Genomic DNA, 21,970 nt, shown 5'->3' with positions numbered 1-21,970 from the left:
TCCAATACTTTTGGAAATAGGAAGGAAAGAAGAAAGGAAACCACTTGTGTTGTCAGGGTAGAAAACAGCCAGGGAATCCTGATCTCCACTGCTGCTGCAGTGGCTTTGCTTTGTGCCAGGCAGCTCAGATTGTCTGTGCCAGGGTGGCAGTGCCAGGCTGGAGCAGTGGGAATTGGGGTTCCCAGGGGACTGACAGCCAGGAGAGCCGTGTGGGACTGCCTGGCTGAGGGACAGGGGTGTCCGGAGCTGTCGGAGCTGCTCTGAGGAGGTGCTGGAGGTTCTGTCGGTGCCTGGGAAGCACAGAGGGATCCCTGGGGGAATGGCTCCTGAAGGGACAGAGGCTGCCTGAAACACAGCTCTTTAGGGAGAAAAACACCAAAAGCTTTAAATGGCATTCAGGGCATGAACGTGCCTCCCAAGAGCCCGGATCTGGGATTAATCCCTTTAGATGAGTTTAGGTCGGGGTCAGATCCTCTGAGAAGGGTTTAATTTCAGAGCATGCTGGTGCTCCCCAGCCACCCCGATGTGCACAAAATGAGAGTTTGTGTTCAAAGACACCACTCTCTTTCCCTCTAAACAAGCCACCTGTAGAGGAACCGAAGTGTTTGAACATGGTTTGATTAAAAAGCAGTGACATTTATCTCCAGACCGGCTTATATTGGAGATACACTGGTGGAACAGCCCCGTTCCAGCTGTAATAAGCAAGGTTTTAAACACAGCTCCTGGGCTGGAACTAAGTGAGTCTCAAGTAAGTCCAAAAACCTTGAGTGGCCAGTGTTGCGTGGCAGGGCTGTGAGTAAAATAGGGTGAGAAAGTGATGGTAAATGAGACTCGGGATGAACAAAAGTGAATGGAAACTTCCACTTTGGACACGCCGAGGCTGGCAGTGAATGGCGATGTTTAATATGCTGCCTCTGCTCAGCTCTGGTGCGATCCCTTTATTCTCTTGCACATCAGTGCCATTAAGGGGGATGTCTGCACTGCGGCCGTGGGTTTGTACTGCCCGCTGAGGCGGACGTGAGGGTTCCGAGCCCCTCCCGCAGACACAGGGAGCTCTGCCCTCGCACGGACGGAGGCGAGGGCTTCCTGGGGCCAGGTCCACCGGGCCCGGACCACTCCGGGTCGTTATCCCGGTAGTTATCCCGGTCCTTGTCCCACTCCCTCAGGAGCCCCCCCCCGCCGTCTCTGTGGTGTCCTGAGGGGCCGCCCCGGCCCAGAGCGCCGCCCCTCCCTCCGCGCGCCCTGCCCCGCCCGCAGCGCGCCCCCTGCCGGCCGGGCGGCTCCGTGCCGGGCCACGCCCCCACCGCTCCCCTTTCAAGCGAGGAAGTCCCTCCCCCCCGCCCCGCTCGCTGATTGGTCGCGGGGCCCGCGCGGGCGGGCGGCGATTGGCCATGCCCGGCGGGAGGCGGGGCGCCGCTGGGGTGGGCGGGGCCGCGGTCCGGCCGTGGCGGCGGCGGGAGCGGGAGCGGAGCCGAGCGGGGCCCCCGGCCCGACATGAAGAGCCTCAAGTCCCGCCTCAAGAAGCATGAAGCCGTCATTGGGGGCAGCGCGGTGGGTGCAGGGAGGGGGCGGCGGGACACCCGGGGGGCTGTGGAGGGTCCCGGGTCGGGGTGAGCAGAGCACGGGGCTCCCGGTTCTTGGAGGGGCAGAGCTCGGGGGTCCCGGTTCTTGGAGGGGCAGAGCTCGGGGGGTCCCGGTTGGTGGAGGGGCAGAGCTCGGGGGGTCCCGGTTGGTGGAGGGACAGAGCTCGGGGGTCCCAGTTCTTGGAGGGGCAGAGCTCGGGGATCCCAGTTCTTGGAGGGGCAGAGCTCGGGGGGTCCCGGTTGGTGGAGGGGCAGAGCTCGGGTGGTCCCGGTTCTTGAAGGGGCACAACACGGGGGTTGTGTCTCCCCGGGAGGGTCCCGGCTCCTCGGGGAGGGGGTGCTGGTGTCCTGGCTCCTGGAGGGGCAAAGCACGAAGGTCCCGGTTCATGGAAAGGCACAGCGGGGGGGTCCCGGCTCCCCGGCATCGGGGGCTCCGCTATGCGCAGGGAGCGACTTTGGTGGGCTGGGATCGCTGGAGGATCCCGGGGCCCCGGGGGTTGGGGGGCAGGGCCCCGCGGTGGGCTGTGCCGGGGCAGGGGGCACAGCAGCCGGGAGATGACATTCCCTGCCCCCGGCTCTCATTCCGGCCGCCCGGCGTGACCCCCGGCTCGGAACACGGGCGTGCGAGCGCATTTAGCGCTGCCTTGGGCTCTGCTGCCCGGCCCCGGCAGGAATTAACACCTCTCTTTTCCAGCGGAGCCCCTGGAGCCGGTGCAGCCCCGGCTGGCAGCCAGCCCGGGGGCTCCCGTGTGTGCACGGCACGGGCAGCAGCTCCGCCGGAGTGATTCGTGTGGCGAAACCGGAGCGTTTGGGAAGCAGGATTTGCTTAGAAAGTGGGCAAAAAGCTCTCAGGGCAGCTGGTCACTGCACAGCTGTGATTCCTGATCATCCGGGCTGGAATGCTGGGCCTGGGCGAGGCAGAACCTCTGGAAATGCACCTTTGCGATGGTGCAGTTGTCTGTGCCTCGTTCTCTGTGTCTTCCCAAATGCGGGCTGCTGTTAACTGGCTTTTTTGCTGGGCTTTATTTTTACTTCGGTCGCCCCTGCTGATGACTTTTGGTGGGGGAGGTCTTTGTAACCGGAGAAAGCTGTGCTCGGAAATCGCTTTGTGTGGTAAATCACCTTTAATTGTGCCCGTTCCGCGGACGCCTCCCCGGGCATCCGCCGTGGCAGCGCTCCCGAGCTCGTCCCTGCCTTCCTTTGCCCAACTTGCCGCTGGCACCGCGGGATAGCGGGAAAAGGGCAGGAGAACGTGGGACGCTGCCTTTTATCGGCTGTCCTCTGAGATATTGGCCGTCTTTAAAATCTGCCTCGGATCCGAAGCTGTTACCTGCAAATAACAACTCGTTGGAAAGAGGCGTGAATCCCGAGGTTTGGGAAGCGCTGAGTGCGGTCCCTGCCAGGGAGGGCTCCGGAGCATTCCCGGAGCACGGCAGTGATTCACGGGGCAGTTATGATGATTTGTCATGTGTAGGCTGGCGCTGGCTTGTGCTCATCAGTTGTCCTGTACTTCAGAGCTGTTTGTCATTCTCAAATTAGCCCACGATAATTAAGTCTCAACAGAGACCGACAGCACCCGTATTTGTTTTGAGTAGGCATGGAGATCTTTCACTTCCACAGGTGAGGGCTCAACAAACCTCGTCTTCAAAGGAGGTTTGAGTAGTTTTGATACTTTTAAGAGCTGGAGTTATTCTAAAACATGTGAAGGGAAATAGCTTTCAGCGAGATCCTTTAAAAACGGGGCTTTGTATCCATGATAAACTCATTTCCCCTGTTTATTACATAGTTTGGTTACACGATCACTCCACCAGCTCATCAAATACCAACTTATAACCTTCTACGTGGGGGGAAAGAATCCATCCCCGCGGGTGGGGGTGTTAACAGTGAGGCTGAAGGGGGGCGAAGGGATGAAGCCGGGTCTCTGTTCTGCTGCTGGGGAAGGAGGGAAGTGGGTGGGAATCCTGCCAGCGGGAGCTTTACAGATCCTGCTCAAAGGGGAGTAAAAGAGTTGCCTGTTTGAGAAACTTCATCCCTCTCTCCTCTCCCCACCCAGTGCTATTTCCTGGGGGGTGGAGAGAAACCTAATCCGTGCTGCTTTTGGAAATTTTCCTCCAGGTTAAGGGAATAATTACGTGCCTTCTGATGGAGATCTGTTGGAAATGGCTTCATTACTGGGCTCCTGATGGAGGGAAGCCACAAAAAGCAGCAAAAAGCAAAAGCAATAGTTATTACCAATTCCACAGTTATCCAGAACGTTGTGCCTGAAATGGAATCACCTGGTTTTGCCAACTCCAGCTGGCTGATGGTGCTTGGAAAATCATCTGAGCAGCCTGTTCAGTGCTCTGAATAGTGAGACAAATGCTTGTCGTTAGCAGGAGTGTAGGCTGGAAGCTTTAATGTGAGACTCTGTGGAGCACAAAGCCATGAGGTCAGAGGTGATGCCTCTTTCACCAGCAGTTACAGAAAAGACTTTAATTAATGTAGTCAGTCCCACTGGGTGCCCACAGCAGCACACACTGCCCGTGTTTCTGAGGCTCCAAAATACATCCTGCTGCTATAAATGTGAGTTTGTGACCTGGTTTGTGTTTAGGAAATGTGCTCTTCCAGCAGAGTCAGAAGTTGTGTGTGCAGCTGTCTGTACAAATGAAGTGCTCACTGGTGGGCTCCTCTTGAGAAGATGGTTGGGGACAGTTTGGTTTGTTGTTCTACAACGTTATTTTTGGTTCAGACCTTTGCAAATGGACTTTCAGTGGTGAGGTTCTGACTGTGGCTCTGCAGGGGAAGAGGTGCTTCCTTGGGAACACTTGGGAAGTAGCTGTGGGGGTGTTCTGTTAAATCTGAGCTGTGTTATCTCATTAGTGTGGGGTTTTAACCTTTCTGCCCTTTGTGATGGGGCCTGGAATTTAGGGAAGGGGGCTCCTGGAGTTCCTGGGAAACACGGGATTCCTGGCAGTGCTTTGAGCAGAGCTGCCACTGAGCAGCAGCAGGTCTTTTTTCCTCTGGAATTGTTGCATCCCAAGGTGTGAGGTGGAGCTGGTGTGAGACCCACAGGTGGTTCAGAAAGCAGCAGTGCTGCAAGAGATGGGAATCACCTGCAAGAGATGGGAATCACCTGCAAGAGATGGGAATCACCTGCAAGAGATGGGAATCACCTGCACGTGGTGGCAGTGAGCAGATATGAAACCCTGTGAAAGCTTCTACCAATCCTTTCTCCTCTGGGAAAAGTGATGCTGGGTTTTGTTTAATTAAGAGAACCCGAACCTTGTCTATAATTAGTGGAAACCATTGTGCAAGGAACAAAGGTGGACACCTGAACACTTGCCCTGCTATGATGATCTGTGATTATTAAATTAATATCTGCACAGGCTCTGTAGTTAGTGACAGCTGAACTTGCTCAGGGTTGTGTCAACAGTTTTTTTCCCCATGGAGGCTGCCCAGCTCTGTTAAATGGATGAGTTTTCCTCTAGGGAAGGAGTGGAGCTTTGTGGGGTGACCCAGTACACAATTACACATCCACTCCTGCCCTGTCAGCACCAGAGAGGGCAGGTACCACCTCTTGTTCTGGTCTGACCCATTTTATTAGGGGAATGAAGAATACTGTTTGAATTTGCTAATTCATCAGCAGCACCATCTCTTTGTATGTGCAGCAGAAATGTGTTAAAAATGCTTTGTAGCCCCAGTGTGCTGCCAAACACACACTGGTAACTGAAGGAATGAAATAAAAAATAGATGTGTGATAATTTTAAGCCTTTAAAGATTGAAGATCACTTCTGAAAGCACAGGCAAGCCTCGTGCTGCTGGTGGCACGGGGTGGTTTGTACAGGAGCGAGATTTTGGGGGGTTTGTCGTGACTGCCCCGTGCAAAGGCAGAGCAGTTTGGGAGCCACTGCTCACAGCGCTGGGAGGCAGCAGGAGGGTTTTTCCAGCCTTGCTGCTCTTGGCCAGAGCAGTCCCTGTGCCTCCCTCGGGCAGCCTGGGGTGACTCCGTGGTGGCATCTTGGAGAACCCACAGCACTGCAATATTCCAGTGGCGTTCCTGGCCGGGCTGGGGTTGTTCTTCACAGCACCTTTGGTTCCAGGAAGCTTTGTTGAGGCTCCTGCTGACGTGTGTGCTCCTTGGAAAAACCCCTTTGTGATTCGTCTGCATTTAGTTAACTGGAATTGGGTGTTTGTTCCAGTGATGTTTGGGGTTGATGCTGAAGGAACACAACAGGCAATTTGTGGTCCAGCAAAAGCTTCGTGGTGCAGCCTGTTTACAGGTGCATTGTAATTTTCAGGCTCCGTAGAAGAGAGTTTTAATGCTTTATCACTTTGGAATGTAGCAATTAAAAATATTTAAAAGAGTGGGGGTTTAGTGAGTGCCTGTGAGTTCAATACCCTGAGCTGATTTGCAGACATAATGACACAGATAAGCTCCATGGTTTATCTGGTTTGAGTTCATCTGACCTTTGGTGTAGAAGCAACTTGTGGAATACTTTGTCAGTATTTAAATATTAATATGAGCAAGCAAATGCTTGAACATCTGAGGCTGATACTGTCTCCATGTTCTCATCACTTAGTGGTGACAGAACAGGGCTGAGGCTGCAGCGTGTTATCCCTTCCCTGGGCACATGTGCTTGGGGCTGATCCCTGTGTATCAGTGTAATAATCACGTTGTGTTTCATCAGCCCCTGATATTTCCTGATGCCTTGTTAATAAATGGAAGCACACAAATCAATGGGGCCTTGCTGAGAGCTCATAATTCCAGCTAATGCTGTGCCTGGAGTCCTGGGAAGGCAGGTGATGTGCTGCCCTTCCTGGCAGTGCAGGCAGCTGGACTCTGACCTTGCTCCTGCTTTCTCCCTGCTTAAAGGGAAATATTTTCCCCTGGGCAGCTGTGGGGTGAAGCTGGGATGGAGCAGCAGGACCTGGGCTCCTGTACCTGTGAGGTGGGAGCTGTGGTGCTCTCCTTTACTGTAGAGGGTGTGATGTGCTTTGCTGTGTGTGAGGCTGGCCTCAGTCACCATAAAATGGACTTGACAGAGTTTTAAAAGGAGCTGCAGAGCCATTGCTTTGTTTGCAGAGTGCATAAGCAGCTCTGATCACTTTTGTTGGTGTCCAAGTCAGTCTGTGTCTCAAGGCTGGGAATTCGAGGCTGTTTTATCAGTAAAGTGCACTGTGGTTGTATGTTGGCCATGAGACACGAGGAAGCTGTTTCAAAACAAAATTGAGACTATTTTTAATTCTTTTATCAGGGTTTGCCTCCTTCGAGGGTTATAGGCAGAGTCCTTTGACACTTCCACTGTACCTTGTGAGCTCTTGTGGCTGGTGCTGATGAATTTTCTCCTGTCCCAGCCATGAGGAAAAGGGAGGCTGGCAATGCTGGGAGGGACCTGTTGCTCCTTGTAGCTGGTATGTGCAGGATTTTTCTAGGCAAGTGCAGGTAAGGCAAAATCTGCAGAATAGATGGGTAATAGTGAAGTGCCTCTGCAGTGCAGGGGAAACTGCACCTGCTGAACATCTTTTGAAAAAAAAAAATAGTTTCACTAGTCTAACTTACCCTTTCATTCTGTCAGTCTGTGCAGTTTCCAAATAAATCAAACTACTTCAAAAGCATTTGTCACTTAGTGCTGTATGAAATGCAGGGTGTGTCTGCCAGACCTTAGTTTTGATTACAAATGTACTCTGACCTCTGGAGAAGGAGCAGGAAATCAGAGTGTGCGGCCTGACAGATGTGTGAGCCTGCCCCTGGCATCTGAGACACAGCAGGGTTAGGTTGGCCATGAGGAAGGAATCCTTCCCTGGGAGGGTGGGGAGGCCCTGGCACAGGTTTCCCAGAGAAGCTGTGGCTGCCCCTGGATCCCTGGAATTGTCCCAGGCCAGATTGGACGGGGCTTGGAGCAACCTGGGCTAGGGGAAGGTGTCCCTGCCCATGGCAGGGGTGGGACTGGATGGGCTTTGATCCCTTCCAGCCCAAACCAGTCTGGGATTCTATAAAGGCCTGTTGATAGGTTTGTGGGTTCCTGCTGTGGTGGTGCTGGCAGGGTGTCCCCAGAGCTGTGCTCTGTGCTGTGCTTATGTCACCCACTAATGGCATTAGCGGGGCCGTGTCCCGTTTGGGGTTTGCTGGGAATGGGATCAGCTGCTGAGCCCAGCTGTGACAGGACAGGGCTCACTTTCACAGCTTTAGCCCAGCTTGCAGGCTGAAGGGCTTAAGAGCTGCTTTGAATTACAGCTGGTATTTCTGAACTGGGTTGGGTGACCTTAAAGCCCATCCAGTGCCACCCCCTGCCCTGGGCAGGGACACCTTCCACCAGCCCAGGTTGCTCCAAGTCCCATCCAACCTGGCCTTGGACACTTCCAGGGATGGGGCAGCCACAGCTTCTCTGGGCAACCTGTGCCAGGACCTCGCCACCCTCCCAGGGAAGGATTTCTTCCTAATACTTAATCTAAATCTCCTCTCTTTCAGTGTGAAGCCGCTCCCTTTGTCCTGTCACTGCATGTTGTTATGTAGTTAAGTTGTACAGTTCCTTACCCAGGGCTGTCGAGGATGCTCAAAGCTCACCTGGACTTGAGGAAAAACTGGAGAAGTCAATACAGTGATTGGTTCAGGATCATTGGCATGTAGGTAGAATCCCTCTAGCCTGGAAGTTTCAGTCTTTCCCTGAGAGCCAGGAGGGCACTTGGAGCAGTATCCTGTTCCTGCTCAGTTCATGTTCTCTCTCTGAGCAGGGTGGTGTGAACACCCTGTGATGTCTCTCCATCCCTCCCAAGGGTGTTGGATCCCAGATGGATGCACAGAGTGTGCAGACACCCAGCATGTCTGCTTCAGATAAATCCCTCAAACCGAGGGCACACCAGACGCAAACTGCTGGGAAGGAGACTGCTTCTGATCCTGGCAGATGGAGGAGGTGGGATACTCCTTATCTTTGGAGACCTGGAGTTGGGAAGGATTCCTGGCAGTCTGAGCTTAAAAAAACAGGTGCTCTGTGCTAATAAAACCCCTGTAATATTGGCCTTGGCCAGGCATCTGTGGGGTGGTGGGCAGGGTAGCACCTCCAGGGATCTGCACTGCTCGTGTCTGATGATGGTTCTGGTCTTTGTTCTGATAAACAACTCTGAACGGGCTCTAAACTTTGGTTACACTGAAAGAACGCAACATGAGCATGTTTAAGTTGTTTCTACCCTTCAAGCTCCCTGGTTTCAGTGCCTTGGAGAACAGTTTAGTCAGTGGGAGTTTGTAGCTGGGCTGTTTCCTGGTGCTGCTCGGTGCTGACGGAGCCGTGGAAGCTGCTCTGTGCCTGACTGGAGCTGGGCAGGGCTGGGGAATGTGGTTTAGCAATCCTAAATCCTGTGGTCAGGACTGTCTCAGGAGGATCTCCAGCACAAAGGGGCTGCAGCTCAGAGTCACAGGAATGCCTGCAGGCAGATAAAGTGGAGACAAGTGAAACCTTTGGGATAAATACTTTGGAGAAGACTGTACACCTGGAAGCCACAGTCTTACCTACACTTCTCACCAAACTGATTTTGGTTAAATGGGCCTTTTCTGTTGCTGTCACTTGTGAAGTGTATTTATTTTTTTCCCTCCCCCCCCAAAAAAAGCCATTTTTAGTTTGAGGAGACAGACTTGGTTCTGGTCAGAAGACGACACAGTCACTGCCCTGTTTTGGAGTGGCTTTGTCACATGGGTACTAACTGCAGAGAGGGCTTGGAGCTTTCTTTGGGAAACACAGTGATGCTGCAAGGCAAAGGCTGCTGCTCACAGCAGGGGATGTGGGATAGTTCAGGAATTACTGGGAAGGAGTGAATTAGGCCAAATATGAACAATTGGTTTTAAACCTCTTTGCTGAGAAGATCCATTTATTAGGCTATTTGCAATCTCTCCTGTGTGTCCTCCAGGGTGTGTGTGTGTGGATTTTCTGGCCCTGGACCAGGTTTTTCTCCTGCAGACAAAACAGTGCATTGCTTGCCTTGTTGACCTACTCCTCTAAATATGGCACTTGGGAGATCTCCATTTAAATTTAAAACTTGTGAAAGGGGACTCTCCTTCTCCCCTCCTGTTAATCATTGCGCTGTCACTGAATGTTTTCACAACCTCTGTGACTCCTCTCGTTTCTCATGTTGGGAGACAGACTGGCAGCAGCAGTAAGCTGAAACCAGGTTCTATTCAGAAAGGGTTTCAGTGCTGTAAAAGGAGAATTTTTTTAAAGCAGAGGCATGTGTGTTTTCTAATTTGAAATGGGTTACATTTCTGTCAAAATAGGCTCATGCATTCCATCTGCTCCGCAGTTGTAACTGTCTGAAGTCTGAGCCTGAGTCTGGTTTCAGCTCTGTGGCCTGGTGGAATAGGGAAAAAGTGACTCCTGGGAGTATTTCAGTCCTCGTGTGTTATTAGTGGTGATAAGCGTGACCTTCCCCCCATGTCAGTGCACAGTTAATTTGACTAACGTGTTTGTTATTTTAGAGCGAGTGTTTGCCTGTCTGCAGAGCACAACAACACCGCAGTAGGGTTTCCTGCGTGCCTGTCTCCTCAGTTAACACCGAACCTGCCCCGCATTACTCAGGGCAGGGGCACGCCGGGAATGCACTAATAGCCAGCGCTTCTATCCTGCCTGGCAAGGACTGGGCTATCAGAAAATAGATCAGCCTCAGGAGACTGTCTACGTATTGTTTACAAGATCTGCGGGGTCTGGGCAGTATTTCCCTGGGAGCCCCAGTGGCTCTGGCAGTTTGTCCCACAGGACCCAGGGCTCTGGAAGGGTTCTGGGGAGCCCCGAGCGCGGCCGGACCCGCACACGGCTCCTCTGGCCGGGAGGTTTCCAAGAGTTATGAAGTCTGAAGATGATCCTGAAGATGGGGAGAATATCCTCGGGGATCCAAGCTAAGTGAGGGATGGAGCAGGATGAATCCAGGGCGGTGGAGAGGAGCCGTTTCTGGAAGCAGGCTGTGTGAGCTCGGGGCGCTGTGAGCGGCGGGAGCTGATGTGAGATAAACTGATCCCTCTTGGCAGCACCAGGCTCAGAGTTCAGGATGATCTGTTGGTTTTCTTGTGCAGCTAAAGACACTGTAGGTATCTGAGCTTTCATATCCCTGGCAGTCATTTACAACTGCAAAAATGGGAAAGCTTGAATTGTGTAAATGTTTTATAGCGGGTACTGTTTAATTAATGTGTGTTGTATCTCTTAAACAACTTTTCCTGTGAGGAATTTTCCTTAAATGTGAGATGCATTTGTTAAATGGGTAATGATTTAATCATGGAATGGTTTGGGTTGGAAGGGACTTTAAACTCATCCCATCCCATCCCACCCCCTGCCATGGGCAGGGACACCTCCCACCAGCCCAAGTTGCTCCAAGCCCCGTCCAGCCTGGCCTTGGACACTTCCAGGGATCCAGGGGCAGCCACAGCTTCTCTGGGCAACCTGTGCCAGGGCCTCCCCACCCTCCCAGGGAAGAATTTCTTCCCACTATCCCATCCAACCCTGCCCTCTGGCAGTGGGAAGCCATTCCCCCTCGTCCTGGCACTCCAGGCCCTGTAAATGTAGAACATCACAGGCCATGGATAGAATTTACTGAAGTGTTATAACCAAAGGGGAAAAATATGAAGGTGATGGATTTGTTTGGGTTTCTTTTTAAAGTAATGCATTTGTTAGTCAGAAGTTTTATTAAATGGGAGCAGGGAGGGGCTGGGGAGGATTTTCTGTAGATTTGGGTGAGTTTGTGGTGGCAGGTGTGAGCTGCAAAGATGCAGCTGGGCAGTCCTGACCCGGTGACAGACACTCAGGGTGGGATTCCTTTCCTGGGAGGATGGGAATGTGCCATGTGCAGAAGAATTTAGAGGGCACAGAGCTTGATGCTGTGTGTGCCCAGTCTCTGAGGTGTTTGAAATTAAAGCCTAAACCTGAGGAGGTGGCTTTGCAGAGGAACAGTGTCCCAGCTGGGAAGGGACACCGGCATTCCCGGGCAGTGCAGGCAGAGTTTGCTGGGACTGGTGGTGTCACCAACACTGTGACTTCATTAGGCCAGGCTGGCTTGGCTTTCAGGCTAATGGATGTTTTAATTGATTGACAAATCAGTTCTGCACTTCAGCTGGGCAACACTGGTGGTAATGTCATTAGTGGTCTATTTTTATTACCTCATGTCGCTTTTAGCAAGTGTTGTACTGAGTAAGCTGTTGCTAAGCCTTCATGATTACTGTAATCTTGTTTGTTGTGAGAAAGGGGAGTAAAGATAATCACAGAGAATCGTTAGGGCTGGAAGGGCCCTCTGGAGATCATCCAGTCCAACCCCCTGCCAAGGCAGGGTCACCCAGAGCAGGTGACACGGGAATTCATCCAGGTGGGTTTGGAATTTCTCCAGAGAGGGAGATCCCACGCCCTCCCTGGGCAGCTGTTCCAGTGCTCTGCCACCCTTAAGGAAGGAAGTTCTTCCTCATGTTGAGGTGGAACTTCTTGTGGTTTAGTTTATGGCCATTGCTGCTTGTCCTGTCAGTGGACACCACTGAAGAGTCTGGCACCATCCTCTGGCACCCTTGGAGATGTTTGTGTGGATGGATGAGATCCCCTCTCAGCCTTCTCTGGTCATGAGTGCAGTTCCAGTGTACAAATCACTACAGTTGCAGGTGGTGGCAGTGGGTTTTTGGTTCTGTTCTTTTTTGTGTACCCTCTTTTCCCTGTCAAACCCTGGGTTGGGGTTACCTGTTTTAATGTTCTTTATTTGGTGAGGTGTGGAAATTCTGATCCACAGTGATAAGTAACTTTGTGCACCTACAGGCTGCTTGTGTCTCACTGTTATCAACAAATTCTTTTGCTGTGCAGGGTTAGATTTGAATATAATACTCCTTTTTAGTCTTGTTCTTCAGTGTCCAGCTTGGCCGGGAGGTTTCTGTCACAGAACAGAAATTCCTGGAAAGCCCAAAGCCAGTCAGGAGGGGTGGTTTGGCAGTGAAGAGAACAAACTCTGTATTTTGGGGTGGGAGGCTTGGCCTGTGGCCTGAAATTCTAAATTTGAAGTAAACAAGGGAAAAGTGGGGGATGACGACTGTCTGGGGCTGAATGTGTGCTGGTCTATTTATAACTGCCTTGGACTTCCTTTGCCCTCTCCATTGCTTTGGGAATTGCAGGCTTTGAACTTTGAATTTCTTTCTTCTACAGCTCACTTCTCTTGACCATCACACTCGGGTAATTCTTGCCCCACTGCACAGTGTGACACAGCCAGGAAAAGCTGTGTCCTGGTGCATGGTTTTAGAGCATCCATTTGTTGTTGAAATGTGAAAACTGAGCAAAGAATGAAGCAGGATGAGGAAAACCAAAGGAAGTTTGATCCTGAAGGTCTCCTTTAGGACAAAAGTGGCTTAACCAGGCTGCCTCTGAGCGCTGTTCAGTTCTAAGAGCTGATTGAAATGTGCCAGTGATGTTGTGCACAAATAGCTGTGAACAGTTTGATGGGTGTGACTCCCTCTGCAGACCAAGCAATGCTTTGTTGTCTCCCCCATTCGTGTTAAGGTTCAGCCTCTTATGGAGGTGCCCTCAGTGGATTGAGGGTGCCCCACAAACTCACGTTTCTGCTCCTCTCCTGCACAGCTGAACCCAGACTGGAACAAATACGATGACAGGTTAATGAAAGCAGCTGAAAGGGGAGATGTGGAGAAGGTTTCATCCATCCTGGCCAAGAAAGGAGTCAGTCCCACGAAGCTGGATGTGGAGGGGAGATCCGCATAAGTGACTGCAGTGCTCCAGGAGGTGCTGGAAGCTACTGAAAATTCCTCAATTCCCAATCTTCTGCTTCTCTGAAAGCTTTTTTGAATCCCTAAATCTGTGTAATACCACATGTTCAATTCCAGCATACTAAACTGGAACACCAGCTGGCTCGGACGGGAAATCCTCAAACTGCCTTCGCTTCCAAGTGAAGATCAGTATTCAAACACTTGCTCTTGCCAGGTCTGAATATTAAAGAGAAATTGAAGCCACGTTGATCTTTCACCTGGTTCACTGATTAGATAAATAATGGTTGTTTCTCAAGAAAGTTGTCTTGTTCCTTAAAGTAATATCTGCACAACTCTCACCTGGATTTGGACACTGTCCAAAGCTGGGTTTGTGCTGTGTAATGCCTTCAGTGTGCAGCTGCTGGCTTTGGCTTTCCTGGCTAATATTGCCATTTTTATGTACAAAACAGCTGTGCTTAAGCAAGGTGTTTTCTCCTTTATAGATTCCATGTTGTAGCGTCAAAGGGAAACCTGGACTGCTTGAACACCATCCTTGTCCATGGAGTTGATATCACGGCCACTGATGCTGCAGGTGGGCTCCCTCAGGGCTCCAGGGGCTGCTTGAAAATGTTCTCACCTGGGGTTTAATTTGGAATAGAGTTAAGCTGAACCACAGGATAGATCTTTCTCCTTTCTACAGTTGGCAAAAAGTTGATTTTCTGTGTGACTTGAAAACAGGAGAATTACAGAACTAACCTGGCCTCCTCCTTTCATGTGACAATTTATTTTTGAAATGCTTTTGTGGAGCCATTTGCAGTATTTTGAGGTTAAGCTCACTAATGAACTTGAACCCGTGGTTGCAGTTTCTCTAAAATAAGCAAAGACTGTGACAAATAGTGAGGTGTGTACAAAAGGGATGACTTGGTTATAGACAATGGGGGGGGGGACTGACACAGAGGGACTGTTGTATCTAAAATGATGTGAATATTCATCGAAAGTCCATTCAAAACAAATCCTGGATTGCTGTTGATCTGTTTTCAGGGAGAAACGCGTTGCATTTATCTGCAAAATATGGACATGCCTTGTGTTTGCAGAAGCTCTTGCAGGTACTGAAAAATCCAGCTTGTCTTTTATTAATTAGAGGGGAAAGGAGATTTTAAATATACTGATTCAGAATTGGGATATGCCTTTCTTCTGTGATTTCTTTTTTAACCAATTAGAGTCTTTTTAAAAAATAAGACAGTCATGGGGAAAAGAGCTTTAATCTTTCATTAATGAAACAATATTGAGTGTTGTCTTAGGTTTGTGTGATATTTATTTTTGCTTCATTTATTCCTGGTCAGTTAATGCTCATTTGATTTTTTTTTTTTTTTTAAATTTTTAATGGGTTCTTTTAAACTTCTGTTTATTTGATGCACGTCTCCATGCAGATATAAGTGGCACGTTTTCTTATTTTAACAGTACAATTGTCCAACGGAGAATGTGGATCTCCAGGGAAGAACTGCTCTTCATGATGCAGGTGAAGGTTTTTCTGGTAGCAGTATATGAAACTAAGATTTAATTAATGGGTTAACTTTCAGATGGGCAGAATTCTTTTAGTTTTGGTGACTGTAGTAGGAGAGGGTGATTTATATTCTCGTGACATTTGTCCTCAGTGATGAAGTTAACAGTCTTGGAGGCTGGAGGTGTGAGAGTCTCTTCTGCTGCCTGTGAATTTTCTAGTATGATGCTCAGCAGGAATCACGAGCAGAGTTTCAGAGCAGAGCTGTCAGGAGGATAAGATCCCTTCCCTCTGGGTTTTCTGCCCCCTCCTGGTGCTGCACAGTGTCAGGGGCAGGAGGGTTTGGTTTCCTTCGGGCACTTTGGGGGCGGGAGAACAAAGTTACAGAGCCTTGCAGTGCTTTAACTGAGCTGTGTGAGGTTTTGTGAGCCCAGTCCACCCAGGGAGGTGTCTGGGGTTCCCAGGGCTGTTCTCAGCAGTGTGACTCTCTCTCTGTCTCTCTCCAAAGCCATGTCAGACTGCTCCTCCAGCATCCAGCTCCTGTGCGACCACGGCGCCGTGGTGAACTCCAAGGACGGAGTGAGTCCTGCTCTCCCCCTTCTCCTGCACAAACCCTGGGGCAGTTCTTGTGCTTCCTCTGCTTCCTCTCCCTTTCCTCATGTCTTTCCCCCTCCCTGTCTCCAGGATGGGAGGACACCCCTGGTGCTGGCCACTCAGATGTGTCGTCCCACAGTCTGTCAGCTGCTGATAGACAGAGGAGCAGATGTCAATGCCAGGGACAAACAGAACAGGTAAGGCACATGGAGGGGTGCTGGAATAACTGCTGGTGTTTGAAGGGTGGAAAGCTGCCCCTTAGCTCTCAGGCTGCAGAATACATGTGCTAAATTTGGGGAGAAAGAACCCTTATTTTATTGCTTCTCGTTGCATCTAAAACACACCCAGGCTTGTTCCTGCCAGCAGAGAACCTGTAGGTGGTTGTTTTGAGAGTTTGTGTCCAAAGCTGCATCTTGCACCCTTTGGGATCAATGTGCAAAATGGGTCATGACAAAAGGGGGGCTTTGTCAAGAACTCCTGAGTCCACTGGAGCTCTGAAGGGACCTCAGGGCCTTGAGGGGTTTGTTTCTGGGCCAGGGGAGGGGGTTTCTCTTTGTAGCTGCTGCTTCTGCCAGTTATTTCTTGGAGGATTCCTGCCTGGTGGCTGAGGGACGTGAGGCTGCCGTGGGACAAAGCCTGGCTACTCCCATGGCACATCCTGCAGTTGGGAAGTGTTTGGGAAGCGTTGCCAGGGCTCCCAGGTGCTCCCCTCTCCAGACTTTGTCTAAACTCCTCAGCTCATGTTTGTTGTGTCTGTTGAGATTTGTATCTAATAGAGGAAGCCAAAGTTTTCAAAACACTGGGAGACTCTCAGAGGCAGCACATTTGTGCTGCCTTCATGAAAATACTGTTATTGTAGTGGGTTTGTTTGCTTTTTAACAAATATTTAAACGTTGGCTAAATGACTTTTTAAAGCTGTTTCCTCTCCGGATAGAGGGAAGGTGTCTTGGCTGTGATTAGCCACGAAAGCACAAGGGATTCTCTGTGTAAGAGCTGCTCCCTCCAGCGAGGGCTCCCCAGAGCTCACCCCTCTCTCCCCCCAGGACTGCCCTCATGCTGGGCTGTGAGTACGGCTGCAGGGATGCCGTGGAGGTTTTGCTCAGGAATGGTGCGGATGTGAGTTTGACTGATGGCCTTGGGCATGACTGTGCTTACTATGCCAGGATTGGGGACAATATTGACATTTTGGCTTTAATAAAAGCTGCCCTTGAGGACTCCGGCAAAGGTAGGAGGAACCTGGTTGTGCCACTTTGCTCTTTGGGTTGAACTGTGTGTCCCCACTGCTGTGTCTGCAGGGACTGCTTTTGCTGTGGTCCTTTGGCCACAAAGCTGATAAACTGCCTCTTTGGGTGGGGAAAGAAAGGTTTTGGGCTTGTGTTTGGTTGTAGTAAAGCTTTTAAGGTAAATGCAGGCTCTGATGCCTCGAGGGGTTAACGTTGCTGAACCTGGCATTGCAGGATTGATCACTGGAGGTTTCAGCCTTATTTATAGAAAAAATTTGCTTTTGTGCATGTTTCCAAGTTTGATTAACTGGGGGGTGGTGAACTATTTTTTTTGAAATGTCCTCCCAGCATGGCAAGTGGATAGAATTAGCTGAATGTGTTGCATTGTTGCCTGAATCTGAATGAAATGTGTTTTGTAACTTCCTGGTTTTGTGGTGCTTTTTTAGGAAGAGACAGCATGAAGAAAGGGCAGGCTGAGCAAAAGGTAAGTATCTGATTAGGATTGTGCTGTGATACAAAACTATTCAGTATTTTATGATTCTAAACTTTATCTGTAGCTGGGATCAGATGGTGTGGCTGGTTCTGTGTGAAAAATATTCCATGATGTGCATATTCAGGATTAGAGTTTTGACAAGCCTCCCATTTGTGTGGGGATGAGATCATGGGTGACCTCTTGTTGTGAAGCAAGCTGTCAAAATGGGAATGTTGTAGGATTGCTCCCCGTGGAAGCTGAAAGGGGTGTGGGAGCAGCCTGTTATCCCCAGAAAAGGGTGTCTGCAGGACACAACAGGAGCACAGATTCATGTTTCACTGCTGTATTTACAGATTAGCAACATGTCACAGAAGTGGAGTCGGGGGTTTGTGCAGGAGGAGGTGAATGTCAAACTGTATCAGAAGGAACACAGTGCTCAGGTAAGAGGAGGATTCCTGTGACTTGGGTGTTCCCACGTGGATAATGAACCAGATGAACTAAAGAAAGATGAGCTTGCAAAGGAAGCACTAATGATTCCATTAAGAAAGGTCATATATTGCTGTTTACTTAAAACTTAATTGCCTGACTGTGGAATGTGGCAATTATGCAGATAAGCTGTAAACTTCTTTCAGGAAGAATACTTTTTGTGTAATAAATAATTGCAAGTCTCCATAACCTTTCCTACCTCTGTCTCTGCAGTAACATCAGAGTCACAAACCAGCAAGATTTATTTTTTCAGCACTCTCAAGAGATGTATGTTTGTGTCATACTCAGAGTAATCTGTGTCACAGTTCTACCAACCAGCATTAATTTCCCATCCCCTTCCTATGTCATTACAGTTTTCAAAAAGGTAAACAGCGTTTTAAGCCATGGGGAACAAAGCCCTGAAAAACTGAGGCCTTCACTCTGAAATGCTTTGTAATGGGAGGATAAAGATCTCTGTTCTCTGGGGGGCTGAAGCAGCTCCACAGTTAAGGCAGCGATTTCAGGCAAGAGTTAAAGGTGCTTTGTGTTGGCATGTGAGCACTGGCTGACTGAGGCACAAAGACCCATCACTGGGTTGGATTTGGATGTCACTGGGGTGGTTCTGGTGGCTGCTGGAACAGTTTCACACTGAAAGGCTGCTCTGCTGCACAGGCTTTTCCAGGGCACCTCTGGCTGCAGAGGTTGGTGTCAGGAGCTGGTTTAACAGGAGCTGTTTGTACGTGTTAACAGACACAGATAAGCAGCTCTTGAGGGCTGTCAGCACCCAGGGTGACCCCACTCTGCTCCTCCTTCCACAACCTGTGTGTGCACTGACAGGAATGAGCTGTCTGGAGCTCAGGGGCCTGAAGGCTCAGGAGTTTGTGCTTGTGGAAACCTTGAGAACGCTCCTGACCTGGAGAGAGGCCACAGAACCATCAGAGGACTCCTTAGGCAAGGCTTGGAGCCTTTAGTGGCTGTTAAAACTGCTGGTTCAGGTTCTTTACCTTTCCCAAGGTGTGTGCAGTGTGGTGGTCTTTATGTATTTATTGACCTCATGTTTTACTTTTAAGGACTTGGAGCTGGAAAACCAAGATTTGAAAGATCGGATGAGAGAAGTGCAGGAGGAGCAAAGGATGTTGCTGGACAGAATCAGTGGGCTACAAATGCAGCTGAATGAGGTAAACCAGGGCTTGGAATAACCTGACTTGAAAGCTGGAATAAGCCCCTGGTGCTGACAGTAGGAGTAGAAAGAAAAGTACGTGAAATTAGGACGAGGTCTTCATTCCTTTTCTGGGAATTACTGCTCTGTGTCACTCATTTTCTGCTGCTGCAAAAGCCTTTGGTCTGGTAGTAATATTCAGGACTTGTAGTAATATCCAAACTGCGAGCAGACCTGTTGCAGTATCACTCACTGATACCCACAAATTTGAGCAATAACATTCCTGGCTCTGCCTCACAGTGCAGGAGGAGCCTCGGGGTGTCCTGGCAGGCTGTAATTTGGAGACTGAACCTCATCTGCCCAATTAAATGTAGGTGGTGTGTGGCAGTACTTTACCATCTGCTGATTTTCCAGCTGTTATTGTAAGTGGAAGCAGAGAGGAAAAAATCTTCAATTGGCAAGAAAACAAACCCAAAGTTCTCAATGGGAATTTCTCACACAATTTTTTTTTTTTAAAAACCTTGGTTTTTAAAAAAACCTTAGAGCTGAGCATGACCAGCAGAAAGAAAATAAAGCCAGGATTATTTTTTTTTGCTGGTTTTTTATTTGTGGAGGCTCATGTTTGTTTCTTTACTGAAACAAACATTTTGTACATTTTGTAGAGGTACATTTGTGCAGCTCTTCCTGAATGCAGCACATGGATAGAAAGAATTTCTTCTTGGAATCACTGCCTTGTCTGAGCTTCTCTCTTCAGCATTGCCTTTATAAAATAAACTTCTTAATAGTCACTTTCCAAAATCAGCAAACTTCTTCTGAAGTTGTACTTTTCTGCCTCAGTGGTGTCTGATTCAGATAATTGAGGAATGTTCCAGTTTATGGGGACACAGCTCTGTCAGACATCCCTAACTCCTGTTTAACCTCTGGCAGGGGAGATAAAGCTGGATGGGGAGCATTAGGAACTGGGGTGGATTTCTCAGCTGTTGAACTGTGTACAAGCCCCTTAAACATCATTGACAAAATGATTTGGGGGGGATTTTTTTTTGTTATTTTCACAGGAGCAAATGTTTGCAGATGATCTTGAGAATGAGGTACGATATGTCACCTGCACTGGGAAATAGGGGAAGCAACTCTCTCATTTCAGTAATGTATTTAAATCTATAGAGGAAATAAAAGCTGTCTAAAAATGCTAAATGAAGTATCTGCTGCTCTGTGTCAGTTTGTACAGCTGCACAGCATTTCTAGTACTACAGATAATATATGTCATTCCTGTGGCACCTTTAAAGCAAAATTAATGTTATAATTACCTCTAGTGACTTTCAGTAATGCAAAACTAATAAGTGTGAATAAATTAAGCAACAGCAGATTATGTTGGTGCACATTCTTGACTCATTCTTCAAGACTCCTCTTGTAGAGAAGCAGTCTTGTGGAAGAGCTTCAACATAAAATTTTAGGGGTTCTCTCAGTGCTGATCTTGGTTGAAGTTCTCCCTAAACTCTTTTTAAAAGTTGCTTGAGATCTTACAAATCTGTCCCTTCTTGTGGCTTTGGCTATTTGGCACTTCTTTCTCTTTCAGAAGGAAGAGTTGAAGAAAATCCTCACTGCCAAGGAGAAGCAGCAGGAGGAAAGCTTGAGGACTATTGAGGCTCTCAAAGCCAAGCTCAAATATTATGAAGTACGTTCATTGATTTGAAATGTGATAGAGCAATTGATATGTGCAGCAGTAAATACTTTAAACACTTCAAACTGTTGGAAGTCCTAAGTGGTTATTGCCTTGTAAGACCCTTCCCTCCCCTTTAATCCCTAGTTTAACATATACCAAAAGTTTAAAGCAAATTTTCAGCTTCATTTTGCGTTTCTTGCTGTTTGATTTTAGGGGGACTCTGTGGGGTCTGGAAGTAACTTTGGAACTAGTAAGTACAGTAAATTATTAAAGCTTTCCATGCCTGGGGCAGTGTTAGAATACACAGACAAAGGGGTTTTTTTTGTCATCTCTTCATAATGTTGGCCTTAAATCAGCCAAGCATGGTGTCCCCCCGAGCCCTGGAGCAGAGTGAGCTGGGCACGGGTGTGTTGGTGGGTGGGTGCCAGGGCACTGCCATCAGTCTCACAGTGACTGGCCTTGTGAAATGTGAACTGTGACTCTGCTGCATCTCCTAATAACGTGAAAAACAAGCTGAGCAAGATCCCTGCTCCCCGTGGAGCTCCCCTTTCCATCCCTCATCCCTCAAACAATGCTCCTGTCTGGCTTAGCACCAGCAAACTGGTCAGTGGCAAGGCTTGAGTGGAGCAGGTTTGGCTTCAGATCACAAGCCCTCAGTTTACACTCCTGTCAGAAATAATTCCATTTCCACAAACCGGAGTCTTTTGCATCCAGCTTGGTCACAGACCTGCCTTGCACTTGTGTAACTAAACAGCTCATGACAGATTAAATAACATTTTGAGAGCTGTTTGGCTGCCTGTCAGGAGGAATCATTTCTTTGGAGTGCAAGGAGATGCTTTTCCCTGGTGTGCTCATGTGCAGACCTGCAACTGGGGAGAGGTGGCTTCCAGGACACTTCTGCAGAACAATTTACCCAGCCTGGCACAACAGTAATTTTTCCAAGGTTTTCTTTTCCTTAGGAGGGCTTTGTCCAGACTTTTTATGTGACTCAATTAAGGAGGAATTGTTTTAATACCAAGTACTTAAACACCAACCTTCAGCCTTGCATGGCCCCATTGGACAGACTGAAATTAGGAAGGAAAATCGTAGTTCTTGTGATTGTGTTACTGTTTTTAACCAGAACCTAAATGCCATTTGCTCTGAAAATCTAGGAAAGGAAGATGCAGTAGTTAAACAAGGCCAAGCATTTGCCATGGAATCACAGGTAAGAAATATTTTACCACTGGAGATAATTCTGAGATAGTAATGCTGGGAAAGCTGAATGTCCTCATAAATGTAAGTTTGTTGAGCATTGCTTCTGAACACAAAATTTTGAGGCATCCTCACTCTTCCATGTTAATTTTTAACTGCTGGTGCCCTCTAGAGTCCTGTCTGTGACAAGGCTTTAAATACTAGGGAATTTGGGTGCTGAATGGTCTGTAATGAGCTTTCTCAAACCCGGATCAACTGTCACAGAGTAAAGTGCAATTGGGTTTCCATCTCCATGATTTTTCCCTGCTTTAAATTTGGGTAATATTCAGAAGATTTCTTTTTCCTGCCAGCTATGTGATCATTTCCTGACAATTCTGTTTGGTAGCTGTCAACTTTTTAAAGCAGCAATTCCAGTGCAAACAAGGCCCGTCAGACCCTTGGG

At 49.0% G+C, this 21,970-nt stretch overlaps 1 protein-coding gene across 2 annotated transcripts in view; it reads left to right on the top strand.

Moving 5' to 3' along the window:
• The first annotated feature begins 1,450 nt into the window (after nt 1-1,450).
• UACA (uveal autoantigen with coiled-coil domains and ankyrin repeats) overlaps nt 1,451-21,970 on the top strand; it is a 28,417-nt gene continuing 7,897 nt past the window's right edge. The window contains exons 1-15 of one of the 2 annotated variants that reach the window (XM_027733945.2): nt 1,451-1,551; nt 13,142-13,275; nt 13,767-13,855; nt 14,305-14,369; nt 14,725-14,782; nt 15,273-15,343; nt 15,449-15,555; nt 16,402-16,583; nt 17,028-17,065; nt 17,407-17,493; nt 18,589-18,696; nt 19,733-19,765; nt 20,251-20,349; nt 20,551-20,587; nt 21,489-21,541. In XM_027733945.2, coding sequence (XP_027589746.2) covers nt 1,495-1,551; nt 13,142-13,275; nt 13,767-13,855; nt 14,305-14,369; nt 14,725-14,782; nt 15,273-15,343; nt 15,449-15,555; nt 16,402-16,583; nt 17,028-17,065; nt 17,407-17,493; nt 18,589-18,696; nt 19,733-19,765; nt 20,251-20,349; nt 20,551-20,587; nt 21,489-21,541 — 1,218 coding nt within the window. In that variant the 5' untranslated portion in view covers nt 1,451-1,494. The remainder of the gene's footprint in view (nt 1,552-13,141; nt 13,276-13,766; nt 13,856-14,304; nt 14,370-14,724; nt 14,783-15,272; nt 15,344-15,448; nt 15,556-16,401; nt 16,584-17,027; nt 17,066-17,406; nt 17,494-18,588; nt 18,697-19,732; nt 19,766-20,250; nt 20,350-20,550; nt 20,588-21,488; nt 21,542-21,970) is intronic. The other variant, XM_027733946.2, reaches the window with a different exon arrangement.

This window comes from Pipra filicauda, unplaced genomic scaffold (assembly GCF_003945595.2).
Source record: "Pipra filicauda isolate LSUMZ 115617 unplaced genomic scaffold, ASM394559v2 scaffold406_size631624_pilon, whole genome shotgun sequence".
Taxonomy (NCBI): domain Eukaryota; kingdom Metazoa; phylum Chordata; class Aves; order Passeriformes; family Pipridae; genus Pipra; species Pipra filicauda.
This window is presented reverse-complemented; position numbering and strand designations above follow the sequence as displayed.